Consider the following 15,756-nt stretch of genomic DNA (forward strand, 5'->3'; position numbering starts at 1 on the left):
ATGAGAATCTCAGTACAGTGGGGGAGTGGAGAAGTTAGACAAGGGGGATCTATGGATCTGATGCTGTGAGGCTCTTAGACTGAGCCTGATAAAAAACCACTTCAATCACTTGGGTGGATGGACAGTAATGATCCCCACTGCCTAAATTCACAGGACTCGTGTGTGTGTGTGTGTGTGTGCGAAGAGAGCCAGAGAAACAGGACAAGAGGGAAAGAGAGAGAGAGAGAGAGAGAGAGAGGGACAGAAATTGAGAGATCTGGATGTATCTAATGACCCTGCCATCTCAGCCGGACTGGAGCAGTAGGTGTCTATGACAACAGCTCCCTGGCAACTAATCTCATCTGTGCGAACACTCAGGAATGATTAGGTCTGTGAGGAGGCCCTCAATTACTGTAAAAGCCCACAAAGTACACTAACAGATGCACACACACGGCCACACGCCCACACATCCACACTAGGGATGATAAGTTGGGAACATATATATGGACGCTCACACACTCATACACACACTCATTCACACACAAAACGGCATAAAGGGAAGCAAACACACATACACACTAGCCAACTGCAAACATAACTACACAATGCTAAATGCACACATGCACAGTAGGTACACACACACACACAAACAATCTGAATTTCTACCACACTCAATCAACTCCCTCTCTCTCTCTCTCTCTCTCTTTCACTCTGACTCGAATCCCTCCCTCTGTCTGCCCTTCACACTTGTGTGCCTCCAGCTAATGCATTTGAACAAGTGTCCTTTTATAGAGAAGTCTGTAGTGCAGCCAACAGCTAAGATAAGCTTACAGGCATAATACTAGCAACGCACATGGTCCACCCACCTGAGGTACTTTTCAGCCATCTATTTCCTGTGTTTGAGTGGTGCAGAATCCACTTGTCACTTAAATGTGGCTGTATTGATTGCTTTCATGTTACGCCTGCGACTCTTTCATACTCTTGGTTGTGCCTGACGCTTTTTCCCCATTAACGTAACAACCACGGAAATGTTTTTAATGACCTGTCAAACACACTCCAGTAATGGCTGAAATGGGCTCAATGGAATACATTGTCTTACCATTGAATCTATAAGAACGCTAAAGCTTTGTCGTGTATTTAACATATCATCTTGTCACTTACAACACAAGAAAGAGAAGAAAGATAACTTTATTTTGATGGGTATTCATTTCAAAAGGAATCATTTACTACAGTTGAAATATTTGCAAATTGGATGCTCTGAAATGAGAGCAACCTCCAAAAATGAACACTTATATTATGAATGATCTCACAAACAATGTAACAATGTATGTATAGATAGGTGTAATCTGCTATTGACACACTTGCTGAATTACGCAAGAGAATAGTATTTAATGAGGTGTGCAGGTAGACAGCAAGTGTTTGGTGGTTGCAGCCCTATTCCACCCATTTATGTAAATGTGTTCATTCATATATGCAAATATAGCACGGTGTATTAATCAAATGTTGCATACAAATATAAACCAAATACCTGGTACAATAAACAAATGTATATATGATGGCATAAAAAAGATTACATTTTACAATAAATTGAATACCTGAAATACCACCAAAATCCCTGAACTCCATTAATTATTTGTCTGTGCCAGTAAAATGTTTTGTGTGCTATAATTAAATCAATATCAATTATAAATTCAAAAAGTTTGGAGTATCTGCATCCATTGTCCAACTGTTGTATTTATTATAATTGTTTTTAAAACCTTTTAACAATTTCAATGACCGTTGCTAATTATAAGGATAATAATTAACAATCTTAATTTGATCACTCTTTTGTTGCTGAGAATTTCCCTGCACAGTGAGAAATGCAAACTTGTAGTGATTTTGAGGTTTGATTTGACCTAATGAAAAATGGACCAACCCCTACGAAAATGGTCCATTCCTTATAATGCAAAGGCACACACTCACAAACATACAAAAAAGAAAGGCGTGCACATTCACAAGGACATTCGAAAACACAAACACACACACAGGCACAAAGGCAGACACACAATACTATCAAATGGCAGTTTGGTTATGCAGACTAAATCATGGCATCCATTAAGGCATCTTATTCAGCTTGCTTATCATTCAGACTCTATTTTCTTCAGCTCATGCATTTGCTGAGTGTCATGATGGTGCTAGAGATCCATCTTAACACCACTCTGGGGATAACAACGTCTTCACTGCTTCCAGCTACACAAACAAATCCAAATATATATATTTCTACTTCAGTCGACTTAGTCCCTGCCACGCTCCCCAACAGTCGCATTGCATTTTAACATCTCCTTCGCTGTCAGAAACAATCAATTGATCTGTCAGCCTATTTGCAGTTGCACTGTTATTTTTGCTGTTACTAAATTGTCCTGTTTTTAAAGTAGATTTGGAGTTCACCCAATGGTGAAAGATTCTCTGGTGGTAGGATTTTGCTTGTTCAATGGCTACGGCTGCTTCAGTGGGGTAGCTGAACGCTGACAGAAGTCCCGAATGTACCTACCAGGTACAACCGCAAATCAGTAAACACGGGCACCCTCATAGATGTCAACCTAACTAACTCGCCCTCCAAATACTACACCTCTGCTGTTTTCAATCAAGATCTCAGCGATCACTGCCTCATTGCCTGCATCCGTAATGGGTCTGCGACCAAACGACCACCCCTCATCACTGTCAAACGCTCCCTGAAACACTTCTGCGAGCAGGCCTTTCTAATCGATCTGGCCGGGGTATCCTGGAATGACATTGACCTCATCCCGTCAGTAGATGATGCCTGGCTATTCTTTAAAATGCATTCCTCACCATCTTAAACAAGCATGCCCCTCTCAAAAAAATTTGAACTAGGAATAGATATGGTTGGTTCACTCCAGACCTGTCTGCCCTTGACCAGCACAAAAACATCCTGTGGCATTCTGCATTAGCATCGAATAGCCCCCGTGATATGCAACTTTTCAGGGAAGTTAGGAACAAATATACACAGGCAGTTAGAAAAGCTAAGGCAAGCTTTTTCAAACAGAAATTTGCATCCTGTAGTACTAACTCAAAAAAGTTCTGGGACACTGTAAAGTCCATGGAGAATAAGAGTACCTCCTCCCAGCTGCCCACTGCTCTGAGGCTAGGAAACACTGTCACCATCCATAAATCCACTATAATTGAGAATTTCAATAAGCATTGCTCTACGGCTGGCCATGCTTTCCACATGGCTACCAGTACCCCGCTCAACTGCCCGGCACCCTCCACAGCACCCCGCCAAAGCCCCCACCATTTCGTCTTCACCCAAATCCAGATAGCTGATGTTCTGAAAGAGCTGCAAAATCTGGACCCCTACAAATCAGCCGGGCTAGACAATCTGGACCCCCTCTTTCTAAAATGATCTGCCGAAATTGTTGCAACCCCTATTACTAGCCTGTTCAACCTCACTTTCGTATCGTCTGAGATTCCCAAAGATTCGAAAGCTGCCGCGGTCATCCCCCTCTTCAAAGGGGGTGACACTCTCGACCCAACCTGCTACAGACCTATATCTATCCTACCCTGTCTTTCTAATGTCTTCGAAAGCCAAGTTAACAAACAGATAACTGACCATTTTGAATCGCACCATACCTTCTCCGCTATGCAATCTGGTTTCAGAGCTGGTCATGGGTGCACCTCAGCCATGCTCAACATTCTAAACGACCTCATAACCGCCATCGATAAGAGACATTACTTGTGCAGCCATATTCATCGACCTGGCCAAGGCTTTCGTCTCTGTCAATCACAACATTCTTATTGGCAGACTCAGCAGCCTTGGATTCTCAAATGATTGCCTTGCCTGGTTTACCAACTACTTCTCTGATAGAGTTCAGTGTGTCAAATCGGAGGGCCTGTTGACAGGGTTAAATTCTCGGGTCGACTCTCTTTTCTGCTCAATGCCATACAACTCTCCTTCTGTGGCCTCCAACTGCTCTTAAACGCAAGTAAAACTAAATGCATGCTATTCAATCGATCACTGCCCGCACCTGCTCGCCCGTCCAGCATCATTACTCTGGACGGCTCTGACTTAGAATAAGTGGACAACTACAAATACCTGGGTGTCTGGTTAGACTGCAAACTCTCCTTCCAGACTCACATTAAGCATCTCCAATCCAAAATGAAATCTATATCGCAACAAAGCATCCTTCACTCATGCTGCCAAACATACCCTTGTAAAACTGACCATCCTACCGATTCTCGTATTCGGTGATGTCATCTCTCCAACACTCTACTCAACAAACTGGATGCAGTCCCATACACTACCCACCATTGCGACCTGTACACTCTCGTTGGTTGGCCCACGCTTCATACTCGTCACCAAACCCACTGGCAACAGGTTATCTACAAGTCTCTGCTAGGTAAAGCCCCGCCTTATCTCAGCTCACTGGTCACCATAGCAGCACCCACTCGTAGCACGAACTCCAGCAGTTATATCTCACTGGTCACCCCCAAAGCCAATTCCTCATTTGGGCGTCTTTCCTTCCAGTTTTCTGCTGCCCATGACTGGAACGAATTGCAAAAATCTCTGAAGCTGGAGACTCACATCTCCCTCACTAGCTTTAAGCACCAGCTGTCAGATCAGCTTACAGATCACTGCACCTGTACATAGCCCATCTGTAAACAGTCCATCTATCTACCTACCTCATCCCCATACTGGTATTTATTTCTTTATTTCTTTTGCTCCTTTGCACCCCAGTATCTCTACCTGCACATTCATCTTCTTCCGATCTACCATTCCAGTGTTTAATTGCTATATTGTAATTTCTTCGCCACCATGGCCTATTTATTTCCTTAACTTACCTCAGTTGCACTTACTGTATATACACTTTTTGTTTTCTTTTGTTCTATTGACTATGTTTTGTTGTTGTATGTGTCAAATTGCTACGCTTTATCTTGGCCAGGTCGCAGTTGCAAATGAGAACTTGTTCTCAACTAGCCGACCTGGTTAAATAAAGGTTAAATAAAATAAATAAATAAAAATGATTCTGGGGTCCAAAATGTCCCGGGCTGGAACCCCGGAACATTCCTCAGGCCCGTAACCCTCCCAGTCCACGGGATACTGAGTCCCTCACCGGAACTGACGACTGGAGAGGATGCATCACACCATGTAGGCTGGTTGTCCCGCTATCATGCGAGGTGGAGGCCGAGTAGCCGGAACCAGAGGACTGAACATCACAGGCTTGAGTCTGGAGATGTGGAAGGTGGGATGAACCCTCATGGACCGGGGAAGATGAAGACGACAGGCCACCTTGAACCTTGAATGGCCCAATGTACCAGGGAGCCAACTTCCTAGATTCCACATGTAGAGACAGATCCCTAGTAGACAACCAGACCATCTGGCCTGGATGCAGGAGGGGCCCCGGGTGGCGATGATGGTTGGCCTGTCATTGAACCCGAGCTGAGGACCTCAAGTGTGCTGACCGAGCCCTCTTCCAGGTCCAGCGGCAACGAGAGATGAGGCGTTGAGCGGAAGGAACCGTCACTTCAATCTCCTGATCTGGAAAGAGGGTGGGCTGATAACCGTACAACACCTGGAATGGTGACAGGACAGTGGACGAACATTCGAGAGTGTTGTGTGCATACCCTACCCAAGGGAGGTGCTGACTCCAAGTGGCGGGGTTGGTGTACACACAGCACCGTAAGGCAGTTTCCAGATCCTGGTTCACCTGCTCAGTTTAACCGTTGGCCTGAGGGTGATAACCCGAGGACAGACTGGTTGATGACCCCAGAAGAGTACAGAATGCCCTCCAAAATCTGGAGGCAAACTGGGGGCCTCGGTCAATGACTATGTCCAGAGGAAGTCCATGAAGGCGGAAAACATGCTGAATGACTAGCTGAGCAGTCTCATGTGCAGATGGAAGATTAGGCAGGGGAATGAAATATGCCATCTTGGAAAAGAGGTCCGCAATGACCAGGATGGCCCCATCTCTCTATGAAATCCATAGAGAGATGGGACCAGGTTCGAGAAGTTGTTGTCTGATGAATCCCCAGTGGTTGCTGACATGGAGTCTTGTTCCGGGCGCATGTCGGACAGGCAGCCACAAAGGTTTGAGTGTCCACCTCCGCCGAGGCACACCAAAACCTCCTCCTCAAACTCTAATGTTCGCTGCCCTCCCGAATGAGAGGTGGGACGCGACGAGTGAGTGGACCGTGCCCCAAGAGGAACAAAAAGTCTGTTAGGTGGACAGCCATCTGGAACTGCCTCCCTACCTTGCGCATCCCTCACTACAGTCTCTATACCCCAGGAAACAGGCGCGAGGATGAGCGACCTGGGGATGATGGATTCAAGCGGCCGATCCTCACTGGAGCTGTGGAACTGGAGAGAAAGGGCATTCGGCTTCACGTTCTTTGACCCCGGACGGTAAGATAACATGAATCTGAACCGAGTGAAGAAGAGAGCCCTACGAGCCTGTCGGCGTTTGAGGCATTTAGCCTCCTGGATGTAGGCCAGGTTCTTGTGGTCAGTCCAAACCGTAAAGGGATGTTCCGAGCCCTCCAACCAGTGCCGCCACTCCTCCAAAGCCAGTTTGACCGCAAGAAGCTCCCGATTGCCGACACCATAGTTTCTCTCCGCATCCACCTTTACCACGAAGAGAAGAGAATGATCTGCATGAACGAGAATGGGTGCAGGAGAAAACCGACATTTCACGTCCTGGAATGCCTTCTCAGCATACATGCCCAGCCGAGCCCTTGGTGAGCATTGTCAATGGCGCCGTCACAGCACTAAAGTTTCTCACAAATCTCTTGTAGAAATGAGCAAAACCCCAAAAAAGCTGAACTTGCTTGACCGTGCTGGGTCACGGCCAGTTGCCAAGGCTCCTACCTTTTGGGAGTCCATCAGTACATAGCCCTGTGACACGATGTACCCGAGGAAGGAGATCTGAGGAACGTGAAACTCACAGTTTTCGGCCTTCAGGAACAAGTGATGAGCAAGGAGTGTTTGAAGAACCTGGAGGACATGTTCAACCATGGACATGGAGAAGATGAGGATGTCATCTAGGTATACAAACACTAACTGAAAAGGAAGTCACGCAGCACATCATTAACCAAGAAAACGTCTGGAGCATTAGTAAGTACAAACGGCATGACCAGGTACTCATAATGTCCATTAGGAGTGTTGATCGCTCTCTTCCATTCATTCGTCTGATGCGCACCAGATTGTAAGCATTCCGTAAATCCAATTTAGAGGAAACCGTAGCTCCCTGGAGTCTCTCAAAAGCTGATGACATAAGAGGAAGGGGGTAACGGTTCTTGATGGTAATGTTATTTAAACACTGGTAATCGATACAGGGACGTAATCCCACATCCTTCTTCCCAACAAAGAAAAAACCCGCTACTGCAGGGAAACATTGATGCCTGCAGTTCGAAGACCAGTGAACATTGGAGCAGGAACCCACGACACCTCGCAGCATGCCCCTCATAGCGCTCCAGTGCCGGGAGATGAGGCTCCCGGGGGGAGAAAGACGATGAGCTGGTAGGAAGGGGAGGGTTAGAAACCGCCACAGGTGCAGCAGCAGCTGTAAGGGTAAATCCAGAATATTTACTCAAGGTCTTCATAGCAAAACAACAAAGCAAGGGCACACGAGAACACTGAACAAAACATGAGACCTGAGCAACTGGCCCAGTCTACAGAGGAACCTGGTGATCCCAATAAGGCCAATCAGGTTCACCTGGAAACTAGAAGTAACCAGTGGCAACCTCAGATAGTACACTCAAGGGCGAACCTGACTTGTGACAAAAGGCCCCCATCAGAAGCCAATGCTGCCCCTATTTCAAAGTAATTCCTGTCCTATAGTGGAAATGTTAATTTAGCTTCCACCTCCGAAGAATGATCCAGGCTGCTAATAAATATTCACGAATTTGGGGTGGGAACATTGTGGTGATTTCCACATCACAACAAATAACAAGAAATAGGGCACTGAAAGCTGTCAGTGTAGCTAGCTAGCATGCTAACCTTATCCAGATAGCTAATGTTATCTGTTGTTTGCTCCACTGTATTCAAAAGATTAGCCAGCTGGCTGGGCTATGGCTGGTGCTGGAGCTGGATTTGTCATAAGCATTTAGGGAAAACTTGATATGATATGTAACAACACCCTGAGTGCATCAGACACGATATGAAACACCAATACAAATGTAACAACAGCACAAAAGAAATGAACAAGTTAGTGGAATTTTCTTTCACGGGTGCCTTTTCATTATAGCATAGACACTTGTGATTTCTAGCTGCACCAGTCAAGGCAGCGATAAAGGCAGTGGAGCGTGGTCAAAACCATTCATCTTGGGCCGACGGGGGCGGGGTTCCAAAATGTAATCATATCACAAGCAATTTTACCATTTATAAAGTTTTTTTTAAATACAATCTAGCGAAAAAAATAAGTGAAACTAGACAAATGATCTAATGATTATCTATTATATTGCTCAGCTCAGTCGCCACTTGAGAATAGAAAGAACTTTGCAGGCGTTTCTGATTAATAAACAATGTCATGTTGGTGGGTGGTAACGTTCAAATAAAACCCAGCCCTGAAAAAAAACACACTGAAAACTATTAGCATGTCATATCACAGGGAAAACACTGCATTGGCACAGAAATGATATGAAGTTACCATTTCTGAGTTCCCACTTCAACCTCAAATATATCATACAGTGACTTGACTTAAATCGTTGTGCAACATCGTGGGTAAGCTATGGGCATTGTCTTTCAGTTGAAAAAAAAGTGCATTTACACTCTTGTGGGTGTTTTAAGAAAGCACATAGCAGAAAATGGGAAATTATTCTTGAAATCCACTTTGATTGAATTATAGCCGTAGTCATCTCTTTCCACACACATCTATGAACAATGACACACACATGCGTGTTCACAAACACACACGTTAACGCACGCACACACATACAGACACACCCAGGCCTTCTCCAGTCTCACCTCTGCTGCGTCGGCGTCCCCTGTGCTGCTCTGTGTAGAACTTCAGCTGGGTCTCATCATCACCCTCTGACCCAGAGTCTCCTTGGCGACCAAACACACTACCAGCCACTGGAAGAGGAGAGGAAGAGGGAGAAAAAGAGGAGGATGAACAGTGTGGAGGACTATATTGTGTCAAAAATGTATTGTGTGCCAACACTGACAAGAGGCTTCAATATAATCTAAAAGCAGGACATCATTGGGAAACACATTCTTTCCATCACTGGGAAAGAATATGAGCCTCTTGACATTATTTCAATGACAACTTGAGAATTTATGAAAGACAGTGAATTCAGTTATTTTCACCATTGAAAAGAGCAGTGACGTGGTAATGGAGAATGGTTGAGAAGTAATATCATGTTTTGATATGTGGGTTAGTTATCCATCCCGGGGAGAATGAGGTGAACTAAGGACAGAGGTGAACAGACTGAAATTTGAATACCCAGACACCTGTTCAAAACCATTGGCTGTGCCACGACTGAAACTGCCATTACAGTGTCTGTCTGGAATGGACTCACACAATGTATTTTTGTTTGACAGCTAGTTTCAATCAATAACACACCACATTAAACCAATTTTCTTTCAATGTTCCCTCTTCCTTCTTCCCTCAGCCACCAACTAAGCCCATACAATACTCCCTGACCCCATCAAGATCCACTTATCCAAAACAAATGGTAGACTACAATAAAGCAAACATAATTCTTTAGTTTTCATTGACCCTGAATTTCCCACTCACAACATTTAAGTTATTTAGCAGATGCTCTTATACAGGACCAAGTAGGGTTAAGTGTCTTGCTCAAGGGCACATCAACTAGTAGGCTCAGGGATTTGAACCAGCGGCCCTTCGTTAACTGGCCCAACTCACTCCACCGCTAAGCTACCTGCAGGCCACTGAAAGTAAACTGCATTAAAACTCCACTAAGTGTTTACTCGAAGGCCTATTCAAAGTTTCTCAACTCATCCTAAAAGCATTTTGCTTAAATCTAATCTCTCAAGGACTACAAACACAATCTCACCGTAAAGAAGAAAGGCTGTGAGAAACTAAAAGCACAATTACCACAAAATGCCTAGGCTTACCTGTCTTTGGGGCAAGCCGTTTCATGTTGTGTTGTGAATTAGTAAATCTACTTGAAACACCGGATTAAATGTGCCAATATGCCGCCTCGCAGAAAAGCGCACCAAGGAGACAGGAGCGCATCGAGCTTTCACAAGCGGGTCCTTGGAATTAATTATGTTTAGGAAAAACAAAATTAGCCTTTCCATCATTTAGGAATTTGATGGCAAGGTTTTCTTAGATGTCTCACTTTGTGAAATGTTCAGGCTGGCAGGACAATTGAACGCTTTGGAATAGACAAACTGTTTGCCTGATTGCATGGGCTCGGTAGGTGCACACTTCAAGGTGTGTTATGGAGCGGAGCACTTGAAAGGCATGCTCACCTTTAACCACTGAATAAAGCTAGTGCAGCACACAAAAAATGCAGGATGAACTGCAGAATCAGAATGCAGCAGGAAGCCTTAGGACAATAAGAGACCAAACCTTCACCATAACAAAGAGAAACAATATACACAAAGTATACCAAACATTAAGAACATCTTCCTAATATTGAGTTGCATGAAAAAATATGGTACAAAAACGATTGGAACCTGATTTTTCATATAAGGTAATCAGTCAATTTAAATAAATGAATTAGGTCTATGGATTTCATTTGTGGGCCCAGGGCTAGGTAGGCAGCCAGCAAATATGGGTATTATACTCCTCACTCATGGAACCAACACTTTGTGGTATTTTTGTTCAGTGTATTTTTGATGGGAAAAGTTGTGTGTGTCAACTAAAGGAAAAAAATAGGGTGCCCATGTTGCTGGGGATGGGAGGTGTCAACTGTAGGGTGCCCATGTTGCTGGGGATCGGAGGTGTCCGGTGCGAGAAAGGCAGGTTGCGGTGGCCAGGGTCAGAGAGGCAGGTTGAGGTGGCCAGGGTCAGAGAGGCAGGTTGAGGTGGCCAGGGTCAGAGAGGCAGGTTGAGGTGGCCAGGGTCAGAGAGGCAGGTTGAGGTGGCTAGGGTCTTTATCTTTATTTTTTACTATTTTCTACATTGTAGAAAAGTAGTGAAGACATCAAAACTATGAAATAACACATATGGAATCATGTAGTAACCAAAAAAATGTTAAACAAATCAAAATATATGTTATATTTTAGATTCTTCAAAGTAGCCACCCTTTGCCTTGATGACAGCTTTGCACACTCTTGGCATTCTCTCAACCAGCTTCATGAGGTCTAGGCTACTACATGATACTCAAACTTTCCCTATACCCATCATGAGGTTGCTACAACCTAGCCTATGAATGAAAGTACAGTACAGGACCAGTGAATAGTTTGGACACACCTAGTCATTCAAGGGTTTATCTTTATTTTTACTATTTTCTACCTTGTAGAATAATAGTGAAGACATCAAAACTATGAAATAACATAAACAAGTGTAATTTTAGATTATTCAAAATAGCCACCCTTTGCCTTGATGACAGCTTTGCACACCCTTTTGGAATTCACTCAACCAGCTTCATGAGGTAGTCACCTGGAATGCATTTCAATTAACAGGCGTGCCTTGTTAAAAGTTCATATGTGGAATTGATTTCCTTCGTAATGCCTTTGAGCCAATCAGTTGTGTTGTGACAAGGTAGGGGGGGGGGGGGGTATACAGAAGATAGCTCTATTTGGTAAAAGACCAAGTCCATATTATGGCAAGAACAGCTCAAATAAGCAAAGAGAAATGGCAGTCCATCATTACTTTAATACATGAAGGTCAGTCAATCCGGAACATTTCAAGAACTTGTCAAGAAAGTTTCTTCAAATGCAGTTACAAAAACCACCACGCGCTATGATGAAACTGGCTCTCACGAGGACCGCCACAGGAAAGGAAGACCAAGAGTTACCTCTGCTGCGGACGATAACTTCATTGGCGTTGACTGCACCTCAGATTGCAGCCCAAATAAATGTTTCACAGAGTTCCAGTAACAGACACATGTCAACATCAACTGTTCAGAGGAGACTGTGTGAATCAGGCCTTCATGGTCAAATTGCTGCAAAGGAACAACTACTAAAGGACACCAATATGAAGAAGAAACTGAGTAATGGACATTAGACCGGTGGAAATCTGTCCTTTGGTCTGATAAGTCCAAATTTGAGATTTTTGGTTCCAAACGCCGTGTCTTTGTGAGATGCAGAGTAGGTGAACGGATGATCTCTGCATGTGTGTTTCCAACCGTGAAGCATGGAGGAGGAGGTGTGATGGTGTGGGGGTGCTTTGCTGGACACTGTCAGTGATTCATTTAGAATTCAAGGCACACTTAACAGATCACCGCACCTGTACATAGCCCATCTGTAAATAGTTCAAGTCCAGGTTAGGGCAACCCCCTGAATTCATTACAGTATAATACAGTAGGCTATATCCCACTGTTCAACATTAGCAGGAAGCCAAGTTAAATGATTGTGATACAAAGTTAGAAAACAATTCAAGACAACAAAAAACCAAAGGGTCCAAAATCTAAAGGATTAGACTTACAGTAAGTAGGCATTCCATGACCAATTCTGTATTTGGCAAAATCGACCAATTGTCTTCACACAGGTATATATTCACCTCCCCCATGGCCTTGTAAACACCTTGGAGCATTCCAAAATGGCCCACAATCTAGCGGGATTGAATTATTTACAGTTAAAAGATAGGCAAAACACCTTTGTGAATCATAACCATGCCTAAGACAGACATAACACTGGGTAAACACATATACCGACCATACAGTATATATACCGACCATACAGTATATATACCGATCATACAGTATATATACCGACCATACAGTATATATACCGACCATACAGTATATATACCGACCATACAGTATATATACCGATCATACAGTATATATACCGACCATACAGTATATATACCGACCATACAGTATATATACCGATCATACAGTACATATACCGACCATACAGTATATATACCGACCATACAGTATATATACCGACCATACAGTACATATACCGACCATACAGTATATATACCGACCATACAGTATATATACCGATCATACAGTATATATACCGATCAGACAGTATATATACCGACCATACAGTACATATACCGACCATACAGTATATATACCGATGAGACAGTACATATACCGACCATACAGTACATATACCGATCATACAGTACATATACCGACCATACAGTATATATACCGACCATACAGTATATATACCGACCATACAGTATATATACCGACCATACAGTATATATACCGATCATACAGTATATATACCGATCAGACAGTATATATACCGACCATACAGTACATATACCGACCATACAGTATATATACCGACCATACAGTATATATACCGATCATACAGTATATATACCGACCATACAGTACATATACCGATCATACAGTATATATACCGATCAGACAATATATACCGACCATACAGTACATATACCGATCATACAGTATATATAGCGACCATACAGTATATATACAGATGAGACAGTACATATACCGACCATACAGTATATATACCGATCATACAGTGTATATACCGACCATACAGTATATATACCAACCATACAGTATATATACCGACCATACAGTACATATACCGACCATACAGTATATATACCGATCATACAGTATATATACCGACCATACAGTACATATACCGACCATACAGTACATATACCGACCATACAGTACATATACCGATCATACAGTACATATACCGATCATACAGTATATATACCGATCATACAGTACATATACCAATCATAGTGTATATACCGACCATACAGTACATATACCAATCATACAGTGTATATACCGACCATACAGTACATATACCAATCATACAGTATATATACCGATCATACAGTGGAGTACTTGTATCAACAACATATTCACTAATTAGCAGGAGACAGGACAGACCAGTGAAGCACGGCAACGTAAACAAAAGAAAAGAACTATATGAAAATGAAAAGGGATTAAATGAAATACAGAAAACATCGACCGTGTCAGTAGGCTATTGGTGAATGTTTTTGAGCTCCTCAACACTATATCTGCTCCACTACAGGATAGGAATGAAACCTTTAAGTAGACATTTGAGTCTGCCTAAACCATAGGCATGTTCTCTCATTCTCTGAACATTTGTTTCTCGTTCTCTCCATCCCACAGTGTTCATGTTTAACACACCGTATTCTAACATGATGCATACATTTATACCCAATTTTACAGCACAAAGAGTCCTTTCCCAAATAAACCAGTTTGTAGGCAACAAAGCAAAATAATGACTCAAACTTTTCCCGAAAAAACTTTTAACTACAAGTCAAATCTTTATGAGGCAGACAGTCCTTCACGAGTTATGGCTTGTAATATTCATGCAGTCAATAAAATAAGGTATTTAATCTACCTTTGCTTGACGTTTGCTAAGAAAAAAAGGTTTGGGTGAGACTTAGTGATAAAATACCTCTCCATCATTGGCAATAAAACCAGCCACGCTTTCGAGGAACAGTAGGGCGTATTTCAGATCAGGAGAAACACAATTTCCTACGTGTCTGTCCAACTGTGACATCTGACAACAGAAATAGGTAACTTATGTCAGTGTGATGTTTTATCTTTTCCGTTATTGCACCAATACAGAATTGTGCTCCCTTTCTCAAAATAGTTGAGAAAAACAAATAGCCTACAGCAGTGGGCGAAAGAGATGATAATAGAATATTCAAACAGGAAATGCTGGTGGAACATTTAACAGGGGTGTTCCTGAAGAACTCAAATGCCATGCTTTTTTTCTGGCCTTAGTTACATAATGTGAGTGGAAATTCATCACCCTGAGCTGCTTAATTCAGTTAGAGACCAATACCTTCTTTTTCCTTAAGCACCGTCTGCCGCCTGCATTTCGATTTCTGTCACGTACAATTAGGGAGAGGATTGATGAGGGCTTTAATTGTTTCATTGTGAGTATCCAGGGAATGGAAAGGATAGCTGAGGCCAGACCTATAAGTTGTTACCTCTGATGGAATGGGAAATGTCATAGAGCCATTATCCATTATCCTATATATCACATGTCTCAGGGGCCTTATGCATGTCCTAGTACTGTCAAGGCATCCTGAAATGCTAGCTCATTCACCTGTTTCTCTTGTCTTTATGTGTGGAGGCCCCTTTTGAAGGCCCTCGGATACACCTCAGTCTATCTCTCCACTTACTGTTGCAAGCAATTTCGATTTTGCTAGTCAGTATCACTCAGATATCATGTTAAAATTGTAAACATTTCTCTCCACTCTATGGCAAATGTGTAGAATTGCATGAAATGACTAATACAATTGTGCCCCTACCCCCATCAAAGTTGCTCATCCCTACTCTAGGTACTCCAATAGTCCTCCAGGACAATCTAAAGTATTTCTGAGGTTTAGTTCACAGCAGACAAAACACAATCAGAGGCCAAATTATTTGGAAAGCTCTCGAAGGGCCATTGACTGGCTTCTGTTGGGACCCACTGGGCACAAAATGGTTGAAACAATGTTGTTTCCATGACATTGAACCAATGTGGAATAGATGTTGAATTGGCGTCTGTGCCCAATGGGGGGAGTCCCTCCATTGGAGGAGAAGTGAAATTTATTTGAATTTTATTTTTTACAAAATAGAACGATTAAGAGACTGAATCACCATGATCCCTAGGATCAAACAAGCCAAACATCCATAAAGCTCAAGAGGAAACTAAGATGGAGACCA

At 43.0% G+C, this 15,756-nt stretch overlaps 1 protein-coding gene across 1 annotated transcript in view; it reads right to left on the reverse strand.

The window, feature by feature from the left end:
* The window catches only part of LOC115101181 (astrotactin-2-like), a 527,175-nt gene that overhangs the window by 336,481 nt on the left and 174,938 nt on the right, over positions 1–15,756 (reverse strand). The window contains exon 5 of the mRNA XM_029620468.2: positions 8,936–9,043. Coding sequence (XP_029476328.1) covers positions 8,936–9,043 — 108 coding nt within the window. The remainder of the gene's footprint in view (positions 1–8,935; positions 9,044–15,756) is intronic.

Source organism: Oncorhynchus nerka, linkage group LG19 (genome assembly GCF_034236695.1).
Source record: "Oncorhynchus nerka isolate Pitt River linkage group LG19, Oner_Uvic_2.0, whole genome shotgun sequence".
In the NCBI taxonomy this organism is placed as follows: Eukaryota; Metazoa; Chordata; class Actinopteri; order Salmoniformes; family Salmonidae; genus Oncorhynchus; species Oncorhynchus nerka.